General features: G+C 50.6%; 1 protein-coding gene across 7 annotated transcripts in view; it reads left to right on the top strand.

Annotated features, from left to right (window-relative positions):
* ARHGAP32 (Rho GTPase activating protein 32) overlaps nt 1–27,138 on the top strand; it is a 236,175-nt gene extending 209,037 nt beyond the window's left edge. For all 7 annotated transcript variants that reach the window (XM_015649713.3, XM_015649712.3, XM_019008920.2 and 4 more), the window contains 11 exons: nt 5,263–5,365; nt 8,174–8,318; nt 8,945–9,027; nt 11,222–11,329; nt 12,583–12,728; nt 14,745–14,946; nt 15,646–15,791; nt 16,679–16,753; nt 17,326–18,177; nt 18,819–19,678; nt 20,741–27,138. In XM_015649713.3, coding sequence (XP_015505199.1) covers nt 5,263–5,365; nt 8,174–8,318; nt 8,945–9,027; nt 11,222–11,329; nt 12,583–12,728; nt 14,745–14,946; nt 15,646–15,791; nt 16,679–16,753; nt 17,326–18,177; nt 18,819–19,678; nt 20,741–22,975 — 4,955 coding nt within the window. In that variant the 3' untranslated portion in view covers nt 22,976–27,138. The remainder of the gene's footprint in view (nt 1–5,262; nt 5,366–8,173; nt 8,319–8,944; nt 9,028–11,221; nt 11,330–12,582; nt 12,729–14,744; nt 14,947–15,645; nt 15,792–16,678; nt 16,754–17,325; nt 18,178–18,818; nt 19,679–20,740) is intronic.
* The last annotated feature ends 372 nt before the right edge of the window (nt 27,139–27,510 follow it).

Below are 27,510 nucleotides of genomic sequence, written 5' to 3'. Positions count from 1 at the left end.
TTTTAACCTTTAGCTGTTCTAAAATTGGGTTAAAATAGGAAATTACTGCAGTAAAAACGACTGTATTTCTTCAAGAGGGGATATTCCCTGTTTGGTTTTTACATAATCCCACAGTAATGGCAAGGGAGTTGGGATTTATATGGATAATTCCAGATGTCTGGAAGTTGTCAGTCTTGGCCAGGCACAGAATTCCAAGAAGAGGGCTCATCCTGCTGCAGTGGCACCGTTTGTGCTGTGCTGGGTGTGTGTCCTCCTCTGCTGGTTTTTCCCCTGCCTGTCCTCCCCAGCAGGTTCCCAAAGGCAGCCTGGACAACCAGGGGTGAGTTCCTGCACCTGCATTTTATCTGATGGCTGACTGTTCCAGTTTCTATCCTGGTGGCTCAAAACAGCCTTTAACCTCCTGTTACTCAGGTCTGGATTTTCCTGCTGCATCCCAAGTCTGCTGGCACTGGGTGCTGGTTGTCACCTCTGCTGAGGTGGAGCTCTGGGCACTTGGTTTTCCATGCTCCTGGAGGTTGAGCTCCCTTGTGGGTTTGTTATGTGTGGAATTCAGTGAGGAGCAGCATTTCAGGTGCTCTGGGCCATTGTCCAGCCCCAAGGCCTGGCCTGGGGGACCTGCACCCCACTGCTATATTTTGGGAAAATGCCAGTGCCAGAGGGGGGCTTGGTGGGAGGCCTCATGCCCTGGGCTGAGCAAGCACTTCTGGTTCCAGTAACGTGCTAAGAAAAGAAAACAGAACACAAGCCCAGGGAGGGAACATTACAAAATATTTTAAAAAAAAACCCCACCCAACAAGATGATAGGAAAGGAAATATGCTTCATGTGCGGATGAATCAAAATGTTTTTCAGAATGAAAACCGTAGGAATTCTGCTTCCTCGTAATGGCAGAGAATTAAGCAGTTAATGAGCCCTCAGAGATGCAATAAACCTTTCAAACCAGCTAAGAGATGCTTTAGAAGTACTTGAATTAATTCCTTTGGCTGCTGCGATGATGAAATGTGGATGCCTTTGGGGAGGCATCCACATTTCCAGCCCTTTGCACTTTGTCTCCTGGAACCACCTGGTGTTGGAGATAGTGGAGGGAAGGAGGGAGGGGTGATTGTTATTGTGATTGTGTAGAACAGGAGGTGTGTGCAGGAGGCACTGCAGAGTTGGATGTTCATTCCCAGGCAGCACCTGGCAGTGGATTTTCGCTGCCTGCAGCTGAGGCAGTGATTGCACTGCAGGGAGTTTTTCTGGAGTCACTGGCTGAAGATCCCATGGCTCAGTAGAGGACTAGAATCACACTGAGGATCAGTGATTTTGGTTACTTGCCTGGGAATGTGGCCCTGGAAAGGGCTGTGTGCTCGGCTGGATAACCAGGCAGCAGTTCTGGGCTCTGGGGACCCAGGAATGCACTGTCACCCTCTGCTCCCTCCTCCTGCCTTCCCAAAGCTCCTGGGCATTGCCAGGAACCAGGTGCTGACCCAGGTGGGCCTTTATGGCTCTTAATGCAAACCATTTGTGCCACCGAGTCTCATTGTTGTAATTGCAGGAAACCACAGCAATTAACTGCCATTAGTGGAACTTTTTAGTGTTGTTGCTGTTGCATCTTGTGAGAGGAAATCTTTGGTTCCCTGCTGGGATGAGGTTGAGGCACCTGTCTGGTTCCAATCTGGGTTGTGGTTTGGGATCTAGAAGACAAAATCAGTTCCTGAACTGGGAAGTTCACCTGCCAGGGGAGGGATTTCTGCAGCAGATGGACAGAGCTACCTGAAAAAGTCACAGTGTGGTGTCAGAAGCTGTTGTAGGTGATGGTCTGGGCACAATTGACATTTGCAAAATTAAGTCTTGGCTTGTGCTGTCATCCTGCCTTTTCCTTCTGAGGGAGCATTCACTGTTCCCTCCATGTGTGGATGTACATCTTTAAAATGAGTGTTAGAGGGCAGAGGGAGGTTAAGCATATACCCAGTGGCCAGGTGTCTTTGTTCAGAAATGTGAAAAATGAAGTCACCATTCCAGCAAAGGCCCCTCTGGTACAATTTTAGCCCTATTTGAATTTCAGTCCTTTTTTTCCAACTGTGCAGAATTCCCCCAAAATATCCGTGGTGCTGGTATGGTATATTTATATTTAGCTTAAAGAACAGATCGTCCTGGTAACCAGATGAGGAAATGCTTGGAGCAAGCCTGCTGGGATCTTTTCAGGGTTTATTAATTACTCTCACTGTGCCCAGGCTCTTCATGACAAAAGAGAACTTGAGGCAGAGCATTGGTGCTGCAGCCCTCACCTTCCCTTTGGCTCCCCTGCCCTGCTCCAGTGTCACCCCCAGTTTCCTGCTGGGAATGGGGCAGGCAGGCAGGGGGAGTGCTGTTTATTTATCTGCCTCTTGCTCTTGGAGTCTGGGATACAGAGTGTGTGCTCTTGTTTCTGATATTTAACTCTAAGATCCAGAAAACCACTGAATTTCATACAACATGAAATTCATGAGCATGTTTTCATGGTGATACATGAAAACAACTGTTAAAGTTAGAAGAGCTAAAAGTGTAAGTGTGTAGATCAGAGAGTTTTCTTAAGACACTGGGTGAAAAAGTTAGTTTAGAGAACAGAAGACAAGATGGAGGATTTAGGATGTTGTCTCTTGTCCTCCTTCTTTCTTCTTCATGTTCCTCTCCTAGAGGTTTTTGGGTGGTAGTGAGTGATTGGATAGAAAATGTCGCAGTGCAGCACACAGGTGTTGGGTCATTAAGAAAAATAATATACATGTCTATTGTTAATTGGATAAGAATAAGTATAAAGATAAAAGTGCTTTCAGACATAGAGTGAGCCACAAGGCCTTGTTGTACCATCAGAAAGAAATGTACCAGATTGCAGTGATTTAAACTTGTGCAGTCAGTCTGGAGAGACCTGCCAAGTTTTGTAATGACCTTCTAATAAACATGAGAAACAAGATTCTAACGAGCTGGGAGTTTTCATCAAACCTAAAGAACTGAGATAAGCAGGGCTCCCCATGAGGGAGGATCCCAAAAGAATTCAGCCCAAAGGAGACTGAGAAATCCAGGAATCGAAAGAAAATTTCAGAAGTGCAGCAGAATCAGAGAAAGAGAAAAAGAATTTTTTAGAGACAAGTTACACTTGGTATGTTTGCTTCTTGATTTATTTACCTGTTTATTTATTTGCATCTTGATTTACTAATTTCAGGGGGCTTTACTGATTCCAGGGGACCCCTCTTGTGGTTGCAGTAGGGATCATTAATGTCTTTAAGATTTGCAGCTTCAGCAAATCTTGCCAAGGGAGTTCAAAGTTTTGGGAAACTCCTTTGCCTCATCCTTTGGGGCTCCTGCATGCAGGAAATGGCACTGGTGGGGGCTCAGCCCTGTGCAGGTCACTGGTGAGATCTGTGACCTCTGGCCTGTTGTAAACGGGTAGTGATGGGTCAGACACACAGGGACATCCCACGGGGTCTGGCTTCAGCTGTGTGTGGCAGTCTGGGCTGCTCTTCTCCCACAGGGGACAAACACCACTGGCTGTGTCAGCACACAGAGCCTTGTCCTTTGCTGCATGGGTTGGAGCTGTTCCATCTGTGCTGCCCTGCAGCAGACCTGGGCCTGCTCACCTCCCAGTGCTGTAGTGCAGTACAGTGCACACTTCAGGCCTTTCTGGCCACTGCTTGAGTAGGATGGAACTCCTTCCCTGGCAACTTCCAGGCCTCGTGTTCCACCTGCTCTGCTGGGATCTGTCCTTGTGGGTGACTGCTGGGCATGTCCCCAACGTTCTCTGGGTGTGTGTTCCGTGACAACCTGTTGCCTGTCCCAGCTCAGATGGTTCAGGGTGTGTCTGTTAGCTCCTGAAGCCATCAGCTGTGGTCCTCCTTGGAGCTCACTGATGCTGAGGTAGCATGAGGCTTCACCTCCGCTTTTGGTCCCCAAAAAAGGAGCACTTGGTTCCCAGGGCTCTTGGGTTAATGTTCAAGTGCTCTGCTCACTTCAGAGTCTGCCCCAGGTGGAAAATGGTGAGAGCTGTTGTACATCCCTGGGAACATAACACTGGAGCTTGGCTGGCTGGGTTCTGGCTGCCTCTTGGAGCCTCCCAGGTGCAGGGTCTGATCTGCTCCAGCTGAGCCTGTGACTGACGTGCTGTAGGACTTACAGCTTTCACCCCCTCCTGTGCTCCAGCGTAGAGCAGACGTGCCTTTATTCTGGGATACACCTGCTGATTTCCAGGGAGCCATCTGAAATGAGCCTTTCCTCCAGCTCTGAGGGTTTGCTGCAGGCTGGGAAAGCAGCCTTGTGGAGGCTGGGGGGAGCACAGCAGCACTTGTGAGCAGTGCCTGGCAGATGGCATTTGCTGCGTGGTGTAAGGGGATTTGCCAAATGACCTGCTCAGAATCTGTGTCACGTGGCACATTGATCAGACCTGGCATCTAAAGAACAGACTGGGATCAGCACAGGAGCTGCTGCAAAAAGGTTGTTTTTTAATGTGCCAAATGGATGTGGCTGGCAGAGGAGTCCACAGGGATCCCAGCTTTTTCCTTAAGGGTTTGCTGATGCTCACAGGAGCTCGATCCTGATTTTCTCTGTGTTCAGGGCAGTTTTACTGCCTTTTGTAAATCCAGTGGTTTGCTCCTCCTCAGGCTTACACGGATGGACACATGGCTCCAGCACTGGATGTGCATGAGCCTGGGAAGCCAGCTGGAAGGAATGGGGTGGTGAAGCGGCTGCAATATTAACTTGACACCTAATTATATCCCCTGGGCTGATTTTTCCATTCTGTCATGCCCTGCTCTGTCTGCACTTTCTGTGGGTGTGGGATGCTGTAGAGCTCTTCATATCCAGCCATGCTCCAGCAGACATTTGGGATGAAGTTACTAGTTGTAAAAGCTCTCCTGTCTGTGCCGCCAAAAGTAGTATCTCCCTGATGTTTATATTTCCTTAAACCAAGCAGGATAAGTTATTCCTGTATAGATTTGAAAGATAGTATTTATTCCATTTTATAGCTCTTCTGGAATGGGATTTCACACCACAGTTCCCATGGGATTTGTCATAGGACCTGCACTGTCTGACCAGAACTGGCTTTTTTTGACCTGATTCATATCCTGGCATTCCCTTGTTAAAGCAGGAACACCTCTGACCAGTTTCCACATCAAGTCCTGAAGTTAAATTTCCTCCAGGCTTTCTGCCCTGAGGAGGAGCTGAAGCCATGGCCCAGGTGGGAGTAGTTTATGACACCTGCCAAGAGCACAGCCTGAGCAAGGGCTTTACTAACCCCAGGTGTTGTTGTTCAGTGCCCCAGGTCCTCAAGAGCTGCACTGAGTTCATCGAGAAGCACGGCATTGTGGATGGGATATACCGCCTTTCTGGGATCGCCTCCAACATCCAGAAACTCCGGTAAGGGCCTGCCTTGGAGCCCCTGGCACAGGCAGGGGCACAGCCTGGGCTTCTCAGCTGGATTCATCCTGCAGGAAGCTTTCCTTCAGGATAAAATAGCAGGATCCTGGTGTCACTGTGCTGTCATGTTTCATTTCTTCTGTTCCTTCTCGCTCTGTGAGCCTTTTGGAGCAGCTGATGTTTCTCCCTGCTGCCTTGGGCTCCTGGCTTACCAGCAGTTAATTTGGAATGTGCAAAGGATGCATGCCTGAATCTGATGGGTGGCATTGCTGTGCTGCACAGGGAAGGACCTGGAGTATGTTCTGGTTAGATTGCTGTTCCCACCACAGCAAACTCCCTTTATTCTTTCATGAGGCTGTTTTCCTCCTGTTGCTGTGTGTGGAATGTTCTGTTCTGGAGCACTGATGTGCCAACTGGATGTAACTCATTCCAGCACTGCTCCTGGGCCCACAGCCTGACAGAGGCAGCACAGGACTATTTGCCATGAGCAGAATATCTTTTTTTGTACCAGCTGTCCCCCAGTTCAGTGGGCAGGCTTGAGCTGGTACAGTGACTGTTCAAACCCTTGGATTGGACGGGTTTGTTCTGGTTCAGATTAATCCTGTTTCTTACCCCAGCAAGTCCCATTTTAAAAATCTGGTCTCAAGGTTTTGATATACAGGATTCAAAGGCTCTGACTGGAGCTGTGACTGATAAAAACATTTGCCATTACTTCAGTTATATCCCTTTATTCCCCATTTTGACTTGTGCTGGACCATCCTTCTAATCTCTGCCCTAGTCCATTTTTCCCCTTTTGTGTTGCCAAGACCATTTTCTTCTTCACTGTGTATCAAAGGTGCTTCAAAGATGGTTTTCTAAAATTGTAACAACATCATTCCCTGTCCTGTGCAGAGAATGAAGTGACAGCCTGTTTTCCAGGTTTCTGAGATGTTCCAAAGACAAAAGGGAGTACATGGCATAACTTACTGACACTGTCCTGTTCATGTAAATCACTACAGATTTTGAGTGTTTGATGAATGTAGGATGCATCTTGCTGCAGTTCCCAGCTGTATCAACAGGGCATTATGCTCATTCCAAAGCTGAGGCTGCAGTATCATTATAAATGAATCACTGTGCTTAGGTTTCCCATAGAAAAACTGGATCTCCTGGATTTAAAGGGCTTTTTGGTTGGAGAGAAGGTTAAAGAATTGATTCCACATGGGAGATCTCCACAGGACAGAGGTTGGCTCTCCAGTACAGCAGTAGCTGCCTTTATTTTTTGGCAGGTGGGCAAACAGCCACTGTTGATTTGGGGTGTTGGTCCCTGTATCCTGGTGTCCTGGATCTTTTTGAGAGGTGTGGAGTTGCTCTTGACCTAACAAATTCTTCCTTTGTGACAGAAAAATAACATGTAGCTCTGGAAACAGCCAGTGCAGAGAGAAGGAGGGTTGAATGTACTGGGGCATCCCTCTCTTCCCTCCATACTTAGTTCTGCAGGGGAATATCTGACACAGTGGGAGCTTTATTCCTAGGAAAAACTGCTGGAGTAGGGCAAGATATGGGCAGGGAGTTTGAGCCAGGCTGAGTGAATCTGTGTGGGGTGTGCTGGTGCCTTCCTGAGCTTTTCTGTAGAGCCAAGTCCAGAAGCTGAGATTCTGTCCCAAACGTGAACAAGGGGTGAGTCAGAAGGTGCCTGTGGAAGTGGTGTGTGCTGGGCACTGGGGGTGTGGAAAACTGAATCCTTCCTTTCCTCCTCTGCTGCCTTCAGAGTGAGGAAGGGATGGGCTGTTCACCCTGGGAAGGTGAGGATCTCTCCTGCCCCTTGTCTGGGGGGACTGAAAGGCTTCCTGCAAGCAGTGTCCATGTCCAGGATGGAAGGAGCTCATCCTGAACCCAGGAGGGCTCAGTTAAAAACACACCTGGTGCCCTGGGCACATTCTGCTCCTCAGGGGTGGTGTGACCCTCTGGGCATAACCTGCCAGCTTTGGGTGGGGGACAGGCCAGGGATGGGGATGGGCCAGCACACCCAGCCCCAGCTGTGGTTGCAGTGCTGACAGAATATGAGTCCCCATGGCTGTGAGCAGCCTAAAGACTCCGGCAGGGACCCCGAGGGTCTCCACTCCCAGGGCCTGGCTTACCACTCTAATCCCCCTAGAGTATCCTGCTAATTGGAAACAGCACTTCCCAGCACATATTCCAGCAGCAAGCCAGCCCTTGGCCTTCTGAGCTCAGCTTTTATTTCATAAACATTGGTGATTGGAGGTTTTTCTCTCACTGAAAACCAAGGGGGATACTATGGGGTTTTCTTCATGTGGTTCCTGGCTGTCTTCTCCCTGTAGCAGAGGCAGGCTCAGCTCACCAGCTTATCCACCAGGAATTCCTGCACTCACTGGTTTCCATGTGCTGCTGATGGAAGTGCTGCTGGCAAGGCTTTACCATTGCCATTTCCAGGCATTTGAAATGCAGAGGGACAGCAACTTTCATCATTCCTATGAGCAATCCCAGTCACAGCCCTCGGGAGTTAAACTAGTTCTTGTGGTCTTAGAGGATGTTCTGTGGAGACTTTGTGAAAAGCCCTTGTGCAGCAAAAGAGATTGCAGCCAGTTGGTTGTAAAACTAACTGAAAATGCTTTATTAGGAAAAAAAAAAACCAAATATTTTTGGAAAATAACCCCACTGGCTGCCCTACAACTGTGGGTCATGTGGCTTTGGTGACTAAGTGTTTATTTTATCCTGTCTGTCAGGAAAGCCTTGCTGTAATTTGTGCTGGGTTTGATTTCATTCCTCCTCCTCAAACCCCTTCACCCATTTCTCTGTTCTCATTGCCAGCCATGAGTTTGACTCGGAGCAGATTCCTGACCTGACCAAGGACATTTACATCCAGGACATCCACTGTGTGGGCTCCCTGTGCAAGCTGTACTTCCGTGAGCTCCCCAACCCCCTGCTCACCTACCAGCTCTACGAGAAGTTCTCAGTAAGTGTGAGGCCAATGTGGGACACCTCCCCCTTCAGTGGGGCTTCAGCTGAGACAGCAGAGAAGTCCTGGAGGCTGGACTTGCCTTCCACACACTTCCCTCACTATCTGCTCTGCCTCACTTGGGGTTTTTAGAGCCATCAGAAGGGTGTGTCAACAAAATTCCCAGCCTGACACTGTGCTGCCCATACTCATGATTCCATCCTGCCATTCCAGAGGGGCTGGCAGTGCCCCAGGGTCTGAGGGGCCTTTTCTGTGCCCCTTTTAGGCTACTCACAGGTGCCTCTGTCCCCTGTGCCACCCTGTATTGGTTCCACTCATGGGGTCCCACCAGAAGGTCCCCAGCACACTTCCCATGCTTTGTAGGAATTCCCCTCTCATTTGCCATTTCCCAGGAATGGGATTGGAAGCAAATGCTGCTCTGAGTCTTCTGTAGGAATTCTCTGTGCCATTAATATACCCCAGGTCATGACTTACTTGACCTTCCTTACATGATCCATGTGCTGCTCTGTCCCCAGGACAGACCTCTCACCCAGAGGGAAGAAGATCAACAAAACCCACCTCACTGCTAAGATTGGCACATTGGGGGTTTATTTGCAGCTAAATCCTTTCCTGCCTCGTTCCAGGATGCTGTTTCTGCTGCTACAGATGAGGAGAGGCTGGTTAAGATCCACGATGTGATCCAGCAGCTGCCCCCTCCCCACTACAGGTGAGTGGAGCCTTTGGGCTCTTGTGGGCATTTTGTACAAGAGGAATTCTGTAATTCCAGTTTCCTTCTCTAGACAGCCACACTCTGCCCCTGAAAACTGAAATGGTTATGGCTTCTACAGCCATAGTTGATTTATATTTTAATTAGCTCCTTACTTACACTGTACACTAAACATGGTCTTACTTCACATGCTTGGAAATGCCATCCAGGAGGGAAATAGGAGCTTGTTATGTCAGAGTAAGGAAACAGTTTTATTGTGTCAGGGGCACAATACCAGTGCAAAGACTACTTTGAAAAAAAGTGAAATATAGCCAAAAAATTGCTCAGGCCTTCAGTCAAATTAGATCAACTGTACTTTGTCTCCAGTTTGCCCCTCTCTGCAATAATAGTAACTAGCAAATAACAACAATGCTCTGAGAATTTAATTAATTATGTTAGTGTTCTATATTAGGGTAGCATAATACGGTGTTTAAAAATCACCAGTGAAATACTGTATTTAAGTTAATTAGTAGTAATAAGAATTCATGCTGTATGGTAATGAGTCTTGACTAAGAACAACATTTTAATGGTCTTTAGCATTAAAAATTATGGCAGGGTATGGTGAAAAGGCATCAGACAAAGTGGTGTTGGGGATTTGCTTTAATAACTTTACAGAATTCTGTATGTTAATGATCCTTTAATATTAATAACTAGTGATGCATGGTAAGTAGCATTCACTAATTGTGAATTGTAATTGGTAGAAAGAGCTAATGACAACATATGGTGGAAGTTACTTACAGAGGGGTAACTATTTTAATTGGCTGGGACAGCTCCCCTGATGTGTCCCAGTGGTTTAGGTGACAATTTGGGGTGAATGCAGGCGGTATTTGGCTATTGATACCTAATTAGAATAGTTCATTACAGTCATCAATTGATTTTTATAATGTATGTTAATTTGCAGGTGAAGTTAGAATTCTGGTCTAAGGGGTCAGGTGTAACACATGAGGACAGCTATTGATAACTATTTACAGACATTTCTGCCAATAAATTTTTAATTTTCAGTTACTGTGATGTGTGGTAATTAGGGGGACGATTGCAATGAGTGGTATAAATAGCTAATTATAGAAATGAACTGTGATTTAACTGATGTGTTATAAACTACATCTGTGTTACTTGCTCTTTAAATAAGGGTAGTTGGTGCAACAGCTGCATATGTTGTAGTAACTAATTGCAATATTGATGTTAATTGAGGGAGTATGGCCCTTTAAAAAATAAACTGATCTTCTTTTCCATTCACCTTTTCCCTGAAATGATTTTTACTTGATGGGGCTGGTTAAACTGGGGGCTGGTACCAGCAGCACATTGGTCTCAGAGAGGGGGCACAGCCAGCAGCTGGATGTAGAATGCTGTAGGTCACAGGGTGCTGCTCTTATTTCCTTGGGTTTGCTTGGAAAAAGGAAAAAAAAACACTTCATTTTTCTGCTATTCAGTGATAGCAGATAGTTGCAGGCAGGAGGTGTCTGTTTGGTTTCCAGCCAGAGCCGTTTTCTTCACTTCCAGTCTTGTCTGTTCTTGGCATTTTGAGCCCCAAAACACCCTCTCTGCTCCAGCTCACTTCCCCCCACAAAATAAGGATAGGCTGTGAGACAGACCAGGAGGGTACCAGCAGCATTTTCACTGCCACCTCCTGCTCCCTCCTCCCCAGCATGTATTAGACACAACAGTGTTTATACACAAATATACAAAACACACCATTTTTTAATGTGAACAGAAGCCTCTGGAGTTTAACCTTCTATCTTCCTTAGCCACCTCTAAGAAACCTGCAGCCAGGAATTTCCCAAGTAGAACTCAGGTACAGTTGGCTGGTTTTCAGTATCCTGGGGTGTCTAAATCAATGCTTCCCCCATGGCAGGATTAGCATTCCACATCCTTCCCCACACATCTCTGAGCAGCCCCTCATGATTGTCACACACCTGCAAAGTGTTTTTTGCTGTAACTGTCCTTTCCTTGAGCCTGGACAAGTCAGGAGAGATTCACCCCAGCCTGTGACAGCATTGCCAAAGGCAGGTCCACCATGGGGCTGAGGGGAAGGAGTTCAGCCTTCCTTTCTGAGAGCTGTCAAACCAAAAGGAAATAATGAGCTGGGTTTGTTCTGTGGATCACAGCCTGGCTTTGCTCAGTGGTGCTGAACATTTGCCTCTCTTCTGTTTTCCAGGACACTGGAGTTCCTAATGAGACACTTGGCTCGTCTGGCTGATTATTGCTCCATCACAAATATGCACACCAAGAACTTGGCCATTGTCTGGGCTCCAAACCTCCTCAGGTATTCTGGGATTTTCCCATTTCAATACAAGATAAATGTTTACATTCATAAAAAACAGATACTCCAGAAAATCCCAGCTTTCAGCAGCTGGAAAGAGCTCTTCCTTTCTTCACCCAGTGCACTCCTCTCCTGTAAAATATGGGAAATTATTCTAAGCAGGATTTAAGATCGGCGAGCAAGTTCCTGACCTAGTGATGTAAAACAGGCCCTGTATTATCCTGTCTCACACAACACAGTTCCACTGGCTGCAGTTTCTGTCAGTGGTGACAAGGAAGAATTCCCTCAACCTTCTTTTAGAGGATAATTTCTCCTGTCCTGGTTAGATGAGACTGATGTGTCCTTGATCATCCAGGAAAATATCTACAGTGGCATCACTGATTTCCCATTGCATAAGTCCCTAGAGTCTAATTTGACACCTTTTGGCTGCAAGAATTCAAACTTACAGAAATTACCTTGGATAAATCTGTTTTGAATCTGCATGTTAGGGCACTTTAAAATTAATGGTGTAACTTAAAAATTTTGCTTTAAAAGAAAAAAAGAATACCACCCTACCCTTTATTGTACTGATTTCTGAACTGCTGTTGTTACCAACCTGAGAAATCTGAGTGTGCAGTTCATCGTGGAATCCCAGAAGGGTTTGGGTTGGGAGGAATATGAAAGCTCATCCAGTGCCACCCTGTGCTGTGGGCAGGGACACCTTCTGCTTTCCCAGGTTGCTCCAAGCCCTGTCCAGCCTGGCCTTGGACACTCCCAGTCCATGCAGGTGGGCCCTTCTTTCTGGCAGTTCTCCCACAAGCAGTGGAGTGACCTCGTGTTTGAGTTTGCTCTGGTGAGTCCTGGGGCATTCACTCAGCAGGATCAGTTGGAGACATCCCCTGCTCGAGGGAAAATCCTCTTAGAGGCCACAGCAGGTTTGTACAACAGCACTGCCTTAAACTGTGCCAGACACAGAAATGAATTAACAAACAGCTCTTCATTTTGGGTGTTCAGTGTATTAACCTCAATTCTGACCTATTTCACACTCCCTTTTCCTCCCAGCCCAGTGTTCCTCTTGCCCTATCAGTAAGATAGGAAGATAGGGCCCGGATCTGAAGTTTGGCCATAAATCCCCAGTCAGTGATCATTTGTGAGCATTCCTGAGATTTAACCCCAGAACTGCCCTGGAGCCTTCTCTGCCCCAGGCCCGGTGTCCCTGCAGGTGCCCAGGCCCCCCCCAGCAGGAGCCTGTTCCCTCACCAGGTGTCCCTTTGCAGGTCCAAGCAGATCGAGTCCGCCTGTTTCAGCGGCACGGCCGCCTTCATGGAGGTGCGGATCCAGTCGGTGGTGGTGGAGTTCATCCTGAACCACGTGGATGTGCTCTTCAGCTCCAAGCTCAGCTCCGTCATCCGCGACGGGGCAGGTGTGTGTTCTGGGCTCGCTTCACTCGGGTAGGAACAGCAGCACCTGATGGCTGCCTGAGCCTCCTCTGGGACATGGAAATGTTTTTGTTTTAACCTAGAGGACACATTTCTGGGTTGAGATGTCAGAATCCAGACAGAAATTGCCTGGTTTTAGAAATTGCTGTCAGTACCTTTCTTGGAAGCCAAGGATGCCCCACAGGAATGCAGAGATGAATATTTGACTTCTGCTTTTATGTCCTACCACTGAGAAGTTGCAAGGAATCACTTAAATCTTTGTCTCCCCTGCTCCCTCTCCTTTTTAAAGCCATCTTTACTGATGCTTCTGCATACTTACCCATTGGAGCTATGTCTGTCTGCCCTCATCCATACCTTAGAACACAATAGGAACAAACTGGTGTAAAGCAATCTCTCCGCATTCAGTAATGTTGAGGCTAAGAAACTTAAATCTTGCTCTGAAAGGGATATTTTGACATCTCCTGTGCTGGTTATTCCCTCTGCACAGCCCTTGTGGGCTCCTGAGCAGGGCTGAGCAGCCACACAGCTCAGACTGCTGTTGCTTTAGAATGGGGAATGAAGCTGGAGCACCTGGAACATCATCCAGCCTTGGAGCCTACGAGTTGCCTTGAATAACTGAGACCATATATGTGTTCCATCGAGAGGGAGCAGAGTTGCACCAGGAGGAAAGTTTATTCTCTGTGTTAGTGTTGCTGCCACAAGCAGTTCCTGCTCCTAAGCAGCATTAAGGCTGCACCATCTGCCTTTGTAACCTGCCCTTGCCTGCAACATGCACAGCCACTGCATTTACCACCACCTGGGGACTGCAGAGAGCTGATTTCCGCTGTATTTGCTGCTCCCTTCTTTTAAACAAACCCCATCTCTGCTCAGGCTGGCAGAGTTGATCCAAGTCCAGCTTTTTCTCCTGCTGCAGGACAATTCTAAGTCCGTGGAAGCCAGAGGTTAGCTTGGCTGAGCAGTGCCAGCCCCAGCAGGCTGACTCTGCCAGGGGAGGGAGGATAAGCATGCTCAGAATCCCAGCCAGATGATTATCCAGGCTTAGAATGGCCCATGTAAATTCAGCTAATTGTTTAATGACTTGATCATTTGCATGCAGTGGCTTTGACACAGACCTGGCAGGGTGGAGGGTCAGGCTGCTGGGTTGGCTAATGCAGGAATTCTGCATTCCAGAATGGCTTCCTGGGAGCCTCTGGGGGTGAGCACAGCTCCCCCCGGCCTGTGAGAGGGGCAAGTGGTGCTACCAAACCTGTTTGAACCCAAACTTAACCCAGGACAGCATTTACAGTTCCCACACCCCCCCAGACTATGCATCCTTCACACAGAGCTGTGCTGTTCCAGGGACAGCCGTGGAACTGGACCAAGCAGGATGTTCTCCCCAACAGCCCTGAACCCACCTGGGAATAGCCCTAGAAACACCAGTACAAGAGGCAAAGCAGACACAGGAGAGCTGCTCCTACAACGGGCTCCCTGTCATCTCTCCACTGAAGCTGTCAGCAGCAGGAGTCAGAAGCAGCTACTTTCAGATTTTACAGATTCATCTCCAAAACCAGGCACAAGCTGTAAAGGCCATGGGCAGGACACGTAGCAGATTCTGTTTGCTGTGTCCAGGTGCACTTTGGCTTGTAGCAGCTTCACTCACATATGGCTTTAGGGGAAAAAAAAAAAAAAGCTGCACCAAGAGGTGAAATCAATAAGGCTTTATACAAAGGAAAAACATTTTCTTTACAGGCTGTTGCATACAGATGAAGGAAAGTATGTCACAAAGGTTCCCATCCTACCTGCTTCCCTCTGCTTTTTTTTTTAATAGAGTAAGCCATTATTCTTTTAGTCATCAATGTATCTGCATGTGACATTGTGACCACATTTTGTCCACATCTTTCAATGGCTGGAATAAGAAAGGTTCAGAAAAACACAGCACCTCCCTAGACATGCAGAGCTGAGCTTTGATCTCTGCACTGCCATTTGCTGACTGTCCTGTTGACTGTGGTTTTCCCTTGCAGGGCACAGCTCTTTATCCCGGCCCAAGTCCCTGCTGGTGTCCTCCCCCTCCACGAAGCTGCTCACACTGGAGGAGGCTCAGGCACGGACACAGGCCCAGATCAACTCTCCCATTGTGGCAGACAGCAAGTACATCGAAGTGGGAGAAGGCCCAGCAGCTTTGCAGGGGAAATTCCACACAGTCATTGACTTCCCTTCTGAAAGGTAGGGACAAGTTTCCTTTCCAGCATGTGTCATAACTGTTGTTTTGAATATAGCAAGAATTTGCTTATATTGACTTGAGACTTGTTCTGTATGTAAAGTATTGTAGCCAGTTTTCCACCTGCCTTGGATTCTGGGAGGATTTGGCTCACATCAGTGGTCTAAGTTTAGCCAAATAATTTGTGCTTCACTCCGTCTTGTTTTCAGCAGGGATATCATTTAATGTATAAATCCATGTTGTCTGTGTTGGGGTTTTCCAGGACTACGTGCCTGTCACAAATCGAGGTTCCCTTGAAGTGGAGCAGTTGGACAGGCTTGAGGACACCAGAAATTAAATATGGCAGTGGAAGACCTTAAGGTGGTTTTATAGCAGGAGTGAGAGATGCTTCTGAATATCTTTATGGCTGCTGAGCTTCCCAGAGAGCTGGGGCTTCTTGCATGAAATCCATCCCCTTGGCTGCTGGACTGGGCTAGGAAGAATCTTTCCTCACCTGCACTGCAGCTGCTTTGCAGAGGCTGGGGGAATTTACACAGGAACACTTCAGGGTTGAGCTGGAAGAATGAAAAAATCCTCAGCTGTGGGAAAGAGGGAGTTTCCCACGCAGAAACCAGGAGTTTCTGAGCAGAAAGCAGGGAGTGCTGATTAACAAGCAGCCAGGATTGAGCTGCAGCCCCACCTCTATCCATGTGTTCTCTCCCCAGGAAAAGGCCTCCAAGCAAGATGAAGAAGTCTCCAGTGGGGAGCTGGCGTTCCTTCTTCAACCTGGGAAAATCCTCCTCTGTGTCCAAGCGCAAACTGCAGCGCAACCCCAGCGAGCCCTCGGAAATGAAAGCCATAGCCCTGGCAGGTGAGGGCCCCTTCCAAAACCTGGGGTTTTCAGCATTGCAGAGTGATGTTTCCAGTGGGCTTTTATCTCCTTCTAGCGTTCAAGCCATGCATGACACCTCCAGTAGCTGTTCTTTCCCAGTGGATCTCGGACAGCTCTGGAGCCTGCAGGGGTTCACATCTCTGTGCTTTGCTTGGAACAGCTTTGGAAAGACAAGATGTGGCTGTTGCAATAATGAGTCACAGGATAATTCCTTCTGACACTCTCGTTATGAAATGAGAATAGTTCTGGTTCCCCTTGCTGCTCTCGGAAGATGAAATGAGGGAAAGGCACCTTCACATTCCAAAAGCTCCACCAGAGTAGGCAGCCAACCCTTTGTAGCCACAGCCAGGATATGTAGGTGGGATTCTCAGCCTTTATAAAATTTTCTGTCTCTTTCCAAACTTAAAAATAGCAACAGTGTTTTTGTAGTAAAACACACCACAAATCCCAAAATGGGCCCAGGAGAACTTTTGTCCCCTCATCTCCCAGGTCTGTCCTTAAATTCTTACCCTCACAGTCCTCACACTCTCTATTGTGCCCTTCAGGACTGTCTTCTCAGAAACTGAAATTATACTTGTTTAGTGCCCATAAAACAGGGTGTCTAAATGTTCCTTCTTTCCCCCTTTTTGAGATGTTTTGCCTGTGGGGAGTTGCTTCCCAGCCTGTCACCTGCAGCAGTGACCACTTGGGTCGGTCACCATTTCCAGGTAAAATGAGAATCAGAAACCCACCTTCGAAACAAAATTATTCTCAGAACAGTGATGTTGGTACAAGAAATGTATTTGTGTTTTTCCTGCCACGATAATCCAGCTAAATGTAAACCCTTTTCCTAACTGATCCTTTCCCTTTGTGGTTCCTTCCCTCAGGAGGACGAGGAGACAGCGGGACGCTCCGCTCGGCCAAGAGTGAAGAGTCCCTCACCTCCCTGCATGCTGTGGATGGTAAGGCAAAATCCTACCTGCACTTGCAAGGAATGGGCATTAAGGGAGGCATTTTCATATCTCTGGCTCTAGATATTCAACAGGGCAGATTTTCCACCCCTCCAGGGGAAGCTGAACTTACTAAATGATGAAGCAGCTTTCTGCTCCCAGCACAGATGGGTCTCACAGAAATGCTTTTCATGGCTTTTCCTGCTTTTAAGGTTAAAAAAAGCAAACCTCTTGCTCTGGTGTAGCTGGTGTTACATGTTTGTTCCTTGGCTCCTCCCCTTGCTATTTTGAGGTTGACAGGACAGCATTGTGAAGGAAAGTGCTTGCTGAGAAGGGCCTTCACCACGTTTAAAGCTTCTCTGCTTGTGCACACAGCTTAGTTTCAGACTAAACCATGCCTGGCAAGTGGTGTACAAGAGTTTAAGCAAACGGAATGAGCAGTCACTGCCAACCATGTTACTTTGTGTGCAGAGATCACCAGGAGAGTCTCTGGCTGCCTTAGGACTGCTCTGACTGCCCCCGCTGGGTCTGGCGTCCTGGACAGGAGGTTTTGTCACTAACCCACAGTGTCTCCTTGCTTCCAGGTGAATCCAAACTGTTTCGGCCCAGAAGGCCCAGGTCCAGCAGCGATGCCCTGTCTGCCTCCTTCAATGGGGATCTCCTGGGGAACATGAACCGCTGCAACTCCTATGACAACCTCCCCCATGATGACAGTGACGGGGACGAGGGGCTCATCCACGTCCCTGCCCTCATCTCTCCCCGCTCCTCGGAGGATGTGGACCTCAGCCCGCCCGACATCGGTGTCGCCAGCCTGGACTTCGACCCCATGTCCTTCCAGTGCAGCCCCCCCCAGGCAGAGTCCGAGTGCCTGGACAGCAGCACCTCCCTGATGGAGTCCATCGATACTAATAAGGAGAAGCCGAGCCTGCTCAAGAAGGATTTAGAATCAGGCAGCCAGTCCCAGACCCCAGGCAGTGCCACGAGCTCTGAGCCAGTGTCCCCTTTCCAGGAGAAGATGAGTCCCTTCTTTACACTGGACCTGAGCCCCACAGAAGAGCAGCCCTGCAAACCCCCCAGCTTCTCGCCCAAGACAGCCCGAAAACCCATCAAATCTCCACCACTGAGCACAGAACCCACCTCCTTTGTGCTGCCCAGCCGTGTGCCAGAGGCCATGGGAGGAGTGCCCACCATATCCAGGAACTCCTCTGCTTCCAGCTGGAGCAAAGAGATTGGCATCACTGAGATCACAAACAGGTCCCCAACTCAGATGTCCTTGCCCCTGAAAAACAGTGAAACAGGAACAGGGGAAGGAGCCCACCAAGAGCTGCAGCATCCCCAGCTAGTGGCTGCTTGCAAAGCAGAGTTTCCAGAAGAAGGGGAGAGAGCCATGCCAAGCAGTCAGACTAAGGCTGTACCCAGTGGACACACCCAGCCAGGTACAGTGCATTTTCCTCCATTCTTTCTTTAAGTTCCAAAGGGGAGCTGCTCTCAGAACTGTCCTGCTCTGCGTGCCTTTAGGAGAGGGGATTGCCCATCAGTTCTGGTCACGAGTGTCTTGCAGGGCTGTGCAGATCAGTAAAGTCTTAGGCTCCTCCTTCTCCCCAACATCACACAAATCTCGGATAATTTCCATAATGCTTTAAATTCTGCTTTTTTTTCCCCCCATCCTGTCATGCGTGAAAATCTCTAGCATGTCCTTCTCAATCATTTCAGCCAATAGATCATCTAAGACTTTCCTTTTTTAGATTAAAAATCTGCCAACACTCGAAGAAGGGACCTTTCCGCCTAAAACCTTATGGTCAAAATTGTGTAAGGGTATCTCAATCTCTGCTACCTCCTTCCTACCTCTCTAGAAATGCAAGAGGAGCCTTTAGACAATCTCTTGGGTTTTTTCCTCTTTGTGATGAACTTTGTGCTGTCGAGCAGCGTTTGCCTGTGAGACACAAGTGTTTCACATCAGAAGGAACTGCCACTGTGAAAGTGTGGAGAGCATCTATTTTTTTATAATAGTCGTTAAGGTCACTCTCCATATTGGGTAACATAAAATCACTCTCTCTCTCAATTTTCCCCCCATTAGGAGCAGTTGCCCTCGACTCCCCCCAGGATCCTGTTCCTGTCAGTTCTGTGTCTCTTATCCCTCCTCCTCCTCCGAAAAACGCAGCGCGCATGCTGGCCCTAGCGTTAGCCGAGTCCGCACAGCAAGCATCCGCCCAGTCCCACAAAAGGCCAGGAGATGCTCATGCTGAAAGCACAAATTATGGAGAGGCTGAAGCTGGCACAGCTTTAGAAAAACTCCATCTCTCTGCGGGTGCTCCCGACAAGCTCCACCTGTTCACTGCTCTGCCCGAGAACCGCCTGCACTTCCAGCCCGGGGCGCCTTTAGAGCAGGACTGCCAAGCCGGGGAGCAGAACCACCCGCCCGGCGCACCTGGAGGCCAGGAGGCCCCGCCTGTCCACACGGCCGTGCCCGGGGACACGCCTGGCAGCAGGGATGTGGAGCAGGAGCAGTGCAGCTTCCACCCCGGCAGAGTGGGGGACAAGGAGCCCTTGGCGGCCCTCGCGGGGGACTGGGAGCACGCGGCCCTCCACGGCCCAGGGCCGCTGCCGGAGCAGGAGCTGCCCGGCACGGAGGCGGCTGCGGAACAGCCCCAGCTGCGCCTGGGCCCGGCTGGGGACAAGCTGCACGCTCCCTGCACGGCCGAGGACAAGCTGCAGTCTCCCTCCGTGGGTCCAGCCGGGGACAGGGGTGCTCCGGCCGCGGTGCCGTACCTGAGCACCCTCCCCAGCACGGCCGCCGAGCCCCGCGCCCCGCCCGGGGCCGCTCCCCAGGCAGATGGCACCGTCCCGCGCACCGGCACGGCCCCGGCACAGAGACAGGAGCACCAGGCAGCCGTGGGACAGGTGCCAGCGGCCAAAGCACCCAGCGGCTCTGGGCAGGTACGTGCTGCTCCCTGCACAGCTCCTCGGAAATGCTGAGCACTGGGAACGTCGGTCCAGATCCAAATGGCAAGGGGGGGGCATTTACAGGACACCAGGAGTGATGTGGGTGGAACAGACACAGCCTTGCAGGAAATCTTGTGCTGCTTTCTTAAGTGAACATATCAGAATACCCACTCCCATTGGTTTTAAGGAAACAAGTATCTGCAGGGGAAGCTGACAAAGGGATCAATAGTTCAGAACGCTCAGAAAGAAGAATTTTTGCATCCTCTGACAAGGACCTTTTCCAGCATCCTGGTTAGGCTCTTGTCCAGTCAGCGACAGGATGAGAAGACACAGTCTTAACCTGCACCAGAGGAGGTTTAGGTTGGACAACAGGAAGAATTTCTTCACAGAATGAAAGGTGATTAGAAGGGGTGATTAGTGCTGGAAGGGCTGCCCAGGGAGCTGGTGGAGTTCCCATCCCTGGAGGTGTCCAAGGAGCAACTGGACATGGCACTCAGTGCTCTGGCTGGTGACGAGGGGAAGAATCAGTCTCAGGTTGGACTCAGTGGTCTCAGAGGTCTCTTCCAACCTCAATGATTCTGTTAAACAAAGCAGGTCAGATTTCTTGTGCCAGATTGAAACATGGAAGTGTTCTGTCAGACATCCAAAGCCCCTAGCCCATCCTAAGCCCCACAGCCACATTTAAGACAGGAATTTCTGCTCCTCTGCCCTTCCAGATCTTCTCACTAGGGCCTGAGGAGGTTAAATCCAGCAACATTTTCATTAACATCAGACATTTAAAAGCAGAACACCTAATGAAACAATGAGGGCACCGTGTGAAGAGACAGACACCTCCTCCCTTTCCTCTCGTTTGGCATTTGCAGAGCATTGTGGTGGGTCCCAAAATCTGTCAGTGGCATCATGCCCTGCCCATGAGAGGGAATCTACATGTCTGTCCTTCCCAAGCAAACAAAAACCAGGCACAGACATGCTGGAATGAAGCTGATTGATACAAGTGTCTGGGATGTTCTAACTACAGAGCTGCTTGTCCCTAACTGTCTGCTTTCTTCCCTGCAGATGTGGAGCACTGCTGCACCTGAAAAGCCTCCAGAGTCCACGCCTGGCTTTGTCTCTGAGAGCAGTTCCAGTGCCCGTGGCCCCTCTTCCATGCCCACAGGCCACCAGAGCCACTTGGAAAAGCCTCGGGAGAGCATGAGGGCCCCCCCGCTGCACCTGCGCTCCGAGTCAGTCCCTGCTCCCTCCTCCTACAGCTTCACCCCGCCCGTGCCACCCGTGAGGACGCTGGAGAGCAAGATCGCGGCAGCCATGCACTCTAACAACACAGACACCATCAACAACTCCAACTACCACTCCTTCCTGGCCTCCTCTATGCTGGCCTCTTCCGTGGAGGAGGCGCTGCTGCCGCCGCCGCCGCCGCCTCCTCCCAAGCACTCGTCCCTGCAGCCGGTGTACGTGCCGCACCCCAAGCCGGAGAGCCTTCCCGAGCCCCTGGGGCCTGACAGCTACCCGCACGCCAAGCACCAGTACCGGCCTGAGAGTGTCCCTGCCCACGGCTACCACAGCAAGGCCGAGCAGCACCAGCCCTACCCGCCCCGCCCGGAGCCACCCGTGACCGCAGGCGCACGCTACGGCTCCTACGGCACGCAGGGCAAGGGCTCTGCTGCGGGGCTGCACCCCAAGCCCCGCGGCCGCACTGACTTCGTGTCCTCTGTGAGCCCCACGGGGCTGCGGGGCCCTGGCTACGCCGAGGAGGCCCCCCCGTACCCCACCATCCGCAGGGTGCAGTCGCTGCACGTGCCCAGCCCTGCCGCCGCCATCCGCTCCGTGCCCATCTCCCGCACAGAGGTGCCCCCGGACGACGAGCCCATGTACTGCCCGCGCCCCCTCTACCAGTACAAGCCGTATCAGCCCCACTCTGACTACCACGTCACGCAGCTCCAGCCTTACTTTGAGAACGGGCGGGTCCATTATCGCTACAGTCCCTACTCCAGCTCCTCCGGCTCCCCCTACTACGCCGCGGCCGACGGGAGCTTCTATGACCTGGATCCCTACAGCACCGTGCGGGTCCGGCCCTTTCACGGCCTGCCCAGCCGCGAGTTCGGCCCCTACACGTCCCGGCTGCAGGGCAAGGGGCTGTACCGCTACCCCAGCCTGGCTGCCTACCCCCGGGCAGGGCTCATCAATCACCTGGGCAAAGAGCACAGCTTCGTGAGCAGGGACGTGCCCCCCGCTCCGGACATCAAGCACATGTACATGTCCTGGGACCTGGAGGACATGGAGAAGTACCGCATGCAGTCCATCCGCCGCGAGAGCCGCACGCGCCAGAAGGTCAAAGGGCCCCTCATGTCCCAGTATGACAACGTGGCCCCGCTGCTGCAGGACGAGCTGGGGGGTCTTGACGCCATCCACCTGCGCAGCAAATCCGATCCTGGCAAGAGCGGCCTGCTCACGGTGGCAGAAGGGAAGGAGGGCAGGTACCCAGCCAAGGCAGCCACACCCGAAGGGGATGAGCGTTACTACGGGCAGCACACGGAGCCTGAGCTGGACAGAGCCCACTACCACGGCGGGGGCTATGGGAACGGGCAGCCGGAGAAGCCGTCCCTGCCCCAGAAGCAGAGCAGCATCCGGAACAGGAAGATGCACGAGCCAGGTGGCGGTAGCAGCGAGCACAGGACGCATTTGCAGCAGGAAGCGAACCACAGGCAGCCTTCCGAACCCAAAAATGGGCCCCCCTATCCTGAGTACAGGCCCAAAGGTGGCCCGGAGCCCTCTGAGCCCATGGGCTACCAGCACTCGGGCAGCAAGTACATCCCAGCCAGCCAGGAGACGCTGAGGCTGAACCACAAGGAGGGGAGGCTGGCAGAGGACAGGCCAGACCTGGAGAGGCCCCGAGGCAGAGCGTCCATGGAGAAGCACTCCAGAGACTGCTACAAGGAGGAGGAACACGCTGCCCCTCCTGTGGCACCACCACCCAAGCCCGAGCGGAGCCACAGCCTCCGGATGCGGGAGCACCCCGAGCCCATGGAGAGGGACTCTGCCCTGCTGTACCCCTACCAAACCCTGGGCAAGCGCCAAAGCACGATGACTGTGGTGTCCCAGTACGATAATCTGGAGGATTACCACACCCTGCCTCAGCACCAAAGAGGGGGCTATGCTGGGGCAGGGGGCTTCATGCCCCCCGGCTTCCCCCACGTGCACAGCAGAACTTACGCCACGGCACTGGGGCAGGGAGCCTTCCTCCCCACAGAGCTGTGTTTGCAGAGGCCTGAGACAGAGGTGCATGTCGAGTGAGCTGGGGGGGATGAGGGATAGAGTCTAAGCAGCCTCTGCTGGACAGTGGACTGTTTTATTTTTTCAGTGATGGAAAAAACCTCCCCAACCCTGCCCCAGTGAGCAAAGAAAATCCCCCCCAGCCCTCCCCCAGCCCCCACTCACTGTTTTTATGTAGTAGAGCTATAGATTTTCATGTAGTTTTGAGCCACCTGGGAGGACAGGGCAGGCTGTTGGCGCACAGGTTTTGCCAGAGGCGGGGTAGGGCTGACACAGATGCTGTTGGGGCAGGGAGGGAAGGAGTTTTCCCTTCCCAGATGTGACGCTGCTGCTCCTCTCCACAGCCATGGTCCCATGTGTGATGGGCTGTGCACAGTGGGTTGTGCTGCTGCAAGCTGCCCACTCCAGGCTGGTTCCCAGGAAAGGGCCGTGGAGGAACCTCGGAGTTCAGCCCCTCGGAGTTACACAGAGAGTGGGGCTGGGGGAGGGCTCCCCAGGGATCCTCTCCTTGCTGAGGCCCTGCCTGTCCTGTGGGTGTAGTGCACCCACTGCAGCTGCTCTGGGCTGGGTGGGGGCCTGTTTTGACTTCAAGCCCGTGGAATAGGCTCTGAAGCCAGCTCAGAACATGACACGCTCGTTACATTTCTTGCTAATTAACAATCCGCTTCTGCCTACAAGCAGTCCATTTCCTTCACATTTCTCTGTTGTAAGCAGAGGCCAGCTGTGGGAGCCATGTAGGGCAGGTTTGCATTTCTCACACCAAAAGAAATAAAATACAAAACTACACCGCACCCTGCCCCCAAAGCTGGGAACAGCACACCCGTTCCATGCCAGTCTTTTCCTCTTTGCTGCAAGGATATCTGGCCCAGATGAGCTCATTTCATCCTGTGGCTGGCAACACTCTGTCATCTCACTGCAAAAAATACTAGAAAAATAGATTTTTAAAAAGTCTAGAGCATTGTGTAAATCAGGGCCTACCTTGCCAGCTGTGTATGATGCAGCAATGTTTTAGCTGCCCTGGGCCAGGTGCTGCAGCAGTTCCATCAGGGAGTGTTCCTGCTGAGCTTTAGCTGGAGGTCTCCAGATTCTCTGCAGCCCCTGAGTTCCAGGCTGGGCAGAGATCCCTGTTGTGGCACACAGGGAGCTGTGATGTGCCCAGGTACAGCTCCCCCAGTACTCAGTGAGTAGGGACAGAAGGCCAGTGCCCTCTAAAATACACCAAAAACGTTGTCCAAGCTGTTGAAAAACTGATATTGTGAAAACAACCTGGCAGTCCCTCATGCTGCCTCTCAGACTCCCCAGAACTCACCCCCCCTGTACAAATAAAGCACACCCATTCCATTAGGTAGGGCTTGCAAGCAATACTGGAGATTTAGCAGTTTTTAAATGTTCACTGATAAATTCCAAGGCCATTCCTGTTCCGTGTGGTTGAATAACTTCTCTACCTGTTTTGAATCTTTAATGTTTTATGAAAAACCTGGAAGTCCTGCAGTTAGCACATGGCTGCTAGGTGGGGTTTTTTGAACAAAAAGTTTCATGGCTATTTTTGGACTTTTAAATCCTAGGGAAAACCTGCTTCTAGTTGCTGACTACTCTGTAGCTGTTTGCTTCTTTTAACCTTGGAGCCTTGTCTGGGGCTGTTTCAGTAACTACCTTCTGGTTCTATTTTATTGTGCAATGCTGGTGTTTTAAGCATTTTGTTTAGAAGAGTTCTCACATGTTATGGAACAAAGTCTGGCAGTAAGAGAAAAGGAAGAATGAAAAAAAAAAAGAAAAAAGCAGCACTGTGATCCAGGTTACCACAATCTCCTTGTGAGGAATTCCCAGGTAGAGGGGTTGGGGTTTTTGGTGAGGGAATGCTTTTTGTAATGTTTTCTTTTAAGGAAAACTGACAGAACTGCACAGAAAGAGGCCATTGGGTGAGCCACCCTGTCTCCACTGGCAGTAATTCCCAAGAAAGGCTGAGGTGCCCCGCTTCCTCGGGAGCCAGGCTGGATTATCTGTGTTCCCAGCAGAACTGTGATGTGCCAGGGCCAGGACCAGCCTCAGCCCCTGATTACCTGCCAGGTCTCTGGTTGAAGCAGGGACAAGTGTTTGGTTCAGGCTATTTGGGATTCAGGTAATGAGAGCTGCAGGTCCAACCTCTCTCTCCATGAAAGCCTTAACTCTCCCCGTGCCCCGCAGCCTCCCCCTCCCTCTGCCTGGGCCTTACGTCAGCCAGGACTATCCTGCCACTATGGGGGGCTGGTCCCAGCTCCTACTAATTGTAAACGCCTCTGGATTTTCCTGCTCGAAGCCACTGTCTCCCTGTAGAGCCCAAGTGCCATCCCTGGACAGCCTCTGCTCCTCAGTGCTGTGCTGCTCCCGCCGGGCCGGGCTCTCCCTGCGTTGTGTCAAGTGCCAGGTGCGAAGCACCCGCTCATCCCATGGGAAACAAACCCTTCAGCACCTTTCCCAAAGGGCTTCTGGAAGTGCACACCTGTACCCCTAACTCAGAGGGCTGCTGCAAACAGCCTTTTGGGAATGAGAGGAAGAAGACAGCAGAGCAGTGACTCCCAGCCATCTCCCCCTCGGCTCGCAGCCACAGCCAGCTGTGCTCCAAGGGTGGAAGCTCTCCACGAACCCATGTCCAGCACTGCTGAGCCACAGTACAGAATTTAAAAAGGTGAAAGCACCAGCTTTTCCCAAGTAACATAGACCAACACCTTTGTTTTATTGTGTCCTGCCCACGGCTTCAGCAGCATCCTGCATGATCCTGCCCTGCCAAGCCATACAGTGAACTATGCACTGCTCTGGGCTCAGTCTGCGGGTCCTACAGAGTTTTATGTTCTCATTAACCCCAGAATTCATAGGTGAGGTTGGAAAGGGTGTCATGCATCAGAGTGAGGCAGGGAGGTGACACCAGGAGTCTAAGGGTGAGCTGGAGGATGGTGACAGCCCAGTCCTGTGTCCCAGAGGGAAGAGAACAGGGGGACAGCAACGCAAATAATCCTCAAATCCAAGTTCGGTTGTGCTCGGGCTCAGTAATTCCTTGCCTAACCACATCCCCACGAGGTGTCAGCAGCTGTGTTCCTCAGCAGTTCCCTCACATGGGCACTGTCTGCATCGTCAGGTGTCACTCCCTCTGTTTCCAGACGAGGGTCTCCCAGTGCATGCAGGAATGCAGCTCCAGGAGTGTGCTCCAGCTCTGGATTTTCACCTCTGCTTTGGAGCAGGATGTGACCCACAGGAGACCTTCCTTGGGAAGGGGAGTGCAGTCGTAGGTGAGTAATGAGGACTTGGCCCCTATGAAGTCTTAGGTAAAGCATTAATTTCTGATTTTTGCAGAGTCTTATCAGGTGATATCTATATGCATCTCTGAGAACACCCCCACAACTTTGTGCCTATGTCTTTGCAGTGATCCCCCTCCCCTGCTCACCACTGGGGGGATCAGTGAGGATTGCACAGTGGTAGTAAGTTGCTACACAAAACCAAAACCGACTTGAAAACGTCCTGTTCCTCTTTGACCCCAGAAGGGACAGAACCTCAAGTGTGCTCTGCCATCCCCCAGGCTGGTGACAGGGCATTGACTCGAGTGGTGTGTTAAATGTCAGGAAATCTGGGTGAGAAATTGTTTTCCTTCCCTTTGTTGTGGCGGCTTAGGCATGTTCCTGTTTCCCCAGAGCCCCAGATCCCACGTGAAAGGCATGGTGTGGTGTGAGCCAGCACCACAGTTCCTCGTGTGCAGAGTCCTGCCTTGTCCAGCTGGGGAGAGGGAGGGGGGGAGAAAAGGGTTGTTTTGCCATTCATTTTCCTGCTGTAGAAGACTTGATTTTTCTTTCCCTGAGCCGCATGAGAGGAACATCCCAGGAAGTCTTGGGTTACCTTTGAAGTTCCCTTCACTTTAATTTATAGAGTGTCTTTTTTTGTGAACTGGTGTAAAATGTATATGCCGACAAGCTCATGTATTTTTATGTAAATATTTTTTGTGGTTTCCCCACTTGCCCTTCTCTGTAAATATTTAGAATTCTCATATTCTTCTCACCCTGTATGATGCAGATGTGGTTTTGTTTGTTTTTTATTTGTACTGTAATGCAACAATCCAGACTGAGGTGTCTTGTGGTATTAAACAAAAGCAACAGTCCCACTGAGCTCACACTCAGATGTGCAACTTGACAGCATTAATCAAGCCAGGTTAAAAACTACTCAGGTGTGCCTGTGTGTATTTTTTCCTCTGCCTCATTAATTAACAGTGTACTTAAAAAACAAAACAGGAAGAGCCAGCTTGGGGCCGTGCCTTGGAGGGAGGGATGCTGGCAGGCAGCTAAGGATGAAGGAGGTGACTTTGAATTCCTATGCCAAGGCTCGGGCTTATCTGTGCCATTCCACCTGTGCCCATTGCTGCTTCCTAACAATAAATAAACCTGCCTGGGCTCTTTGAGTGTCCCTTTCCTCTCACCCAGCATGACAGCACGAGCAGAAACAGCCTGGCCCTGGCACTGAAAGCACAGGGCAGATGAAGTCAGGACAAACAGATGGCACAGGCCACCTCCTAGTTGGCTGGGATGGATTCTGGG

Source organism: Parus major, chromosome 24 (assembly GCF_001522545.3).
Source record: "Parus major isolate Abel chromosome 24, Parus_major1.1, whole genome shotgun sequence".
NCBI lineage: Eukaryota > Metazoa > Chordata > Aves > Passeriformes > Paridae > Parus > Parus major.
The sequence above is the reverse complement of the archived record's forward strand: the minus strand, read 5'-3'. Positions and strand labels throughout refer to the sequence as shown.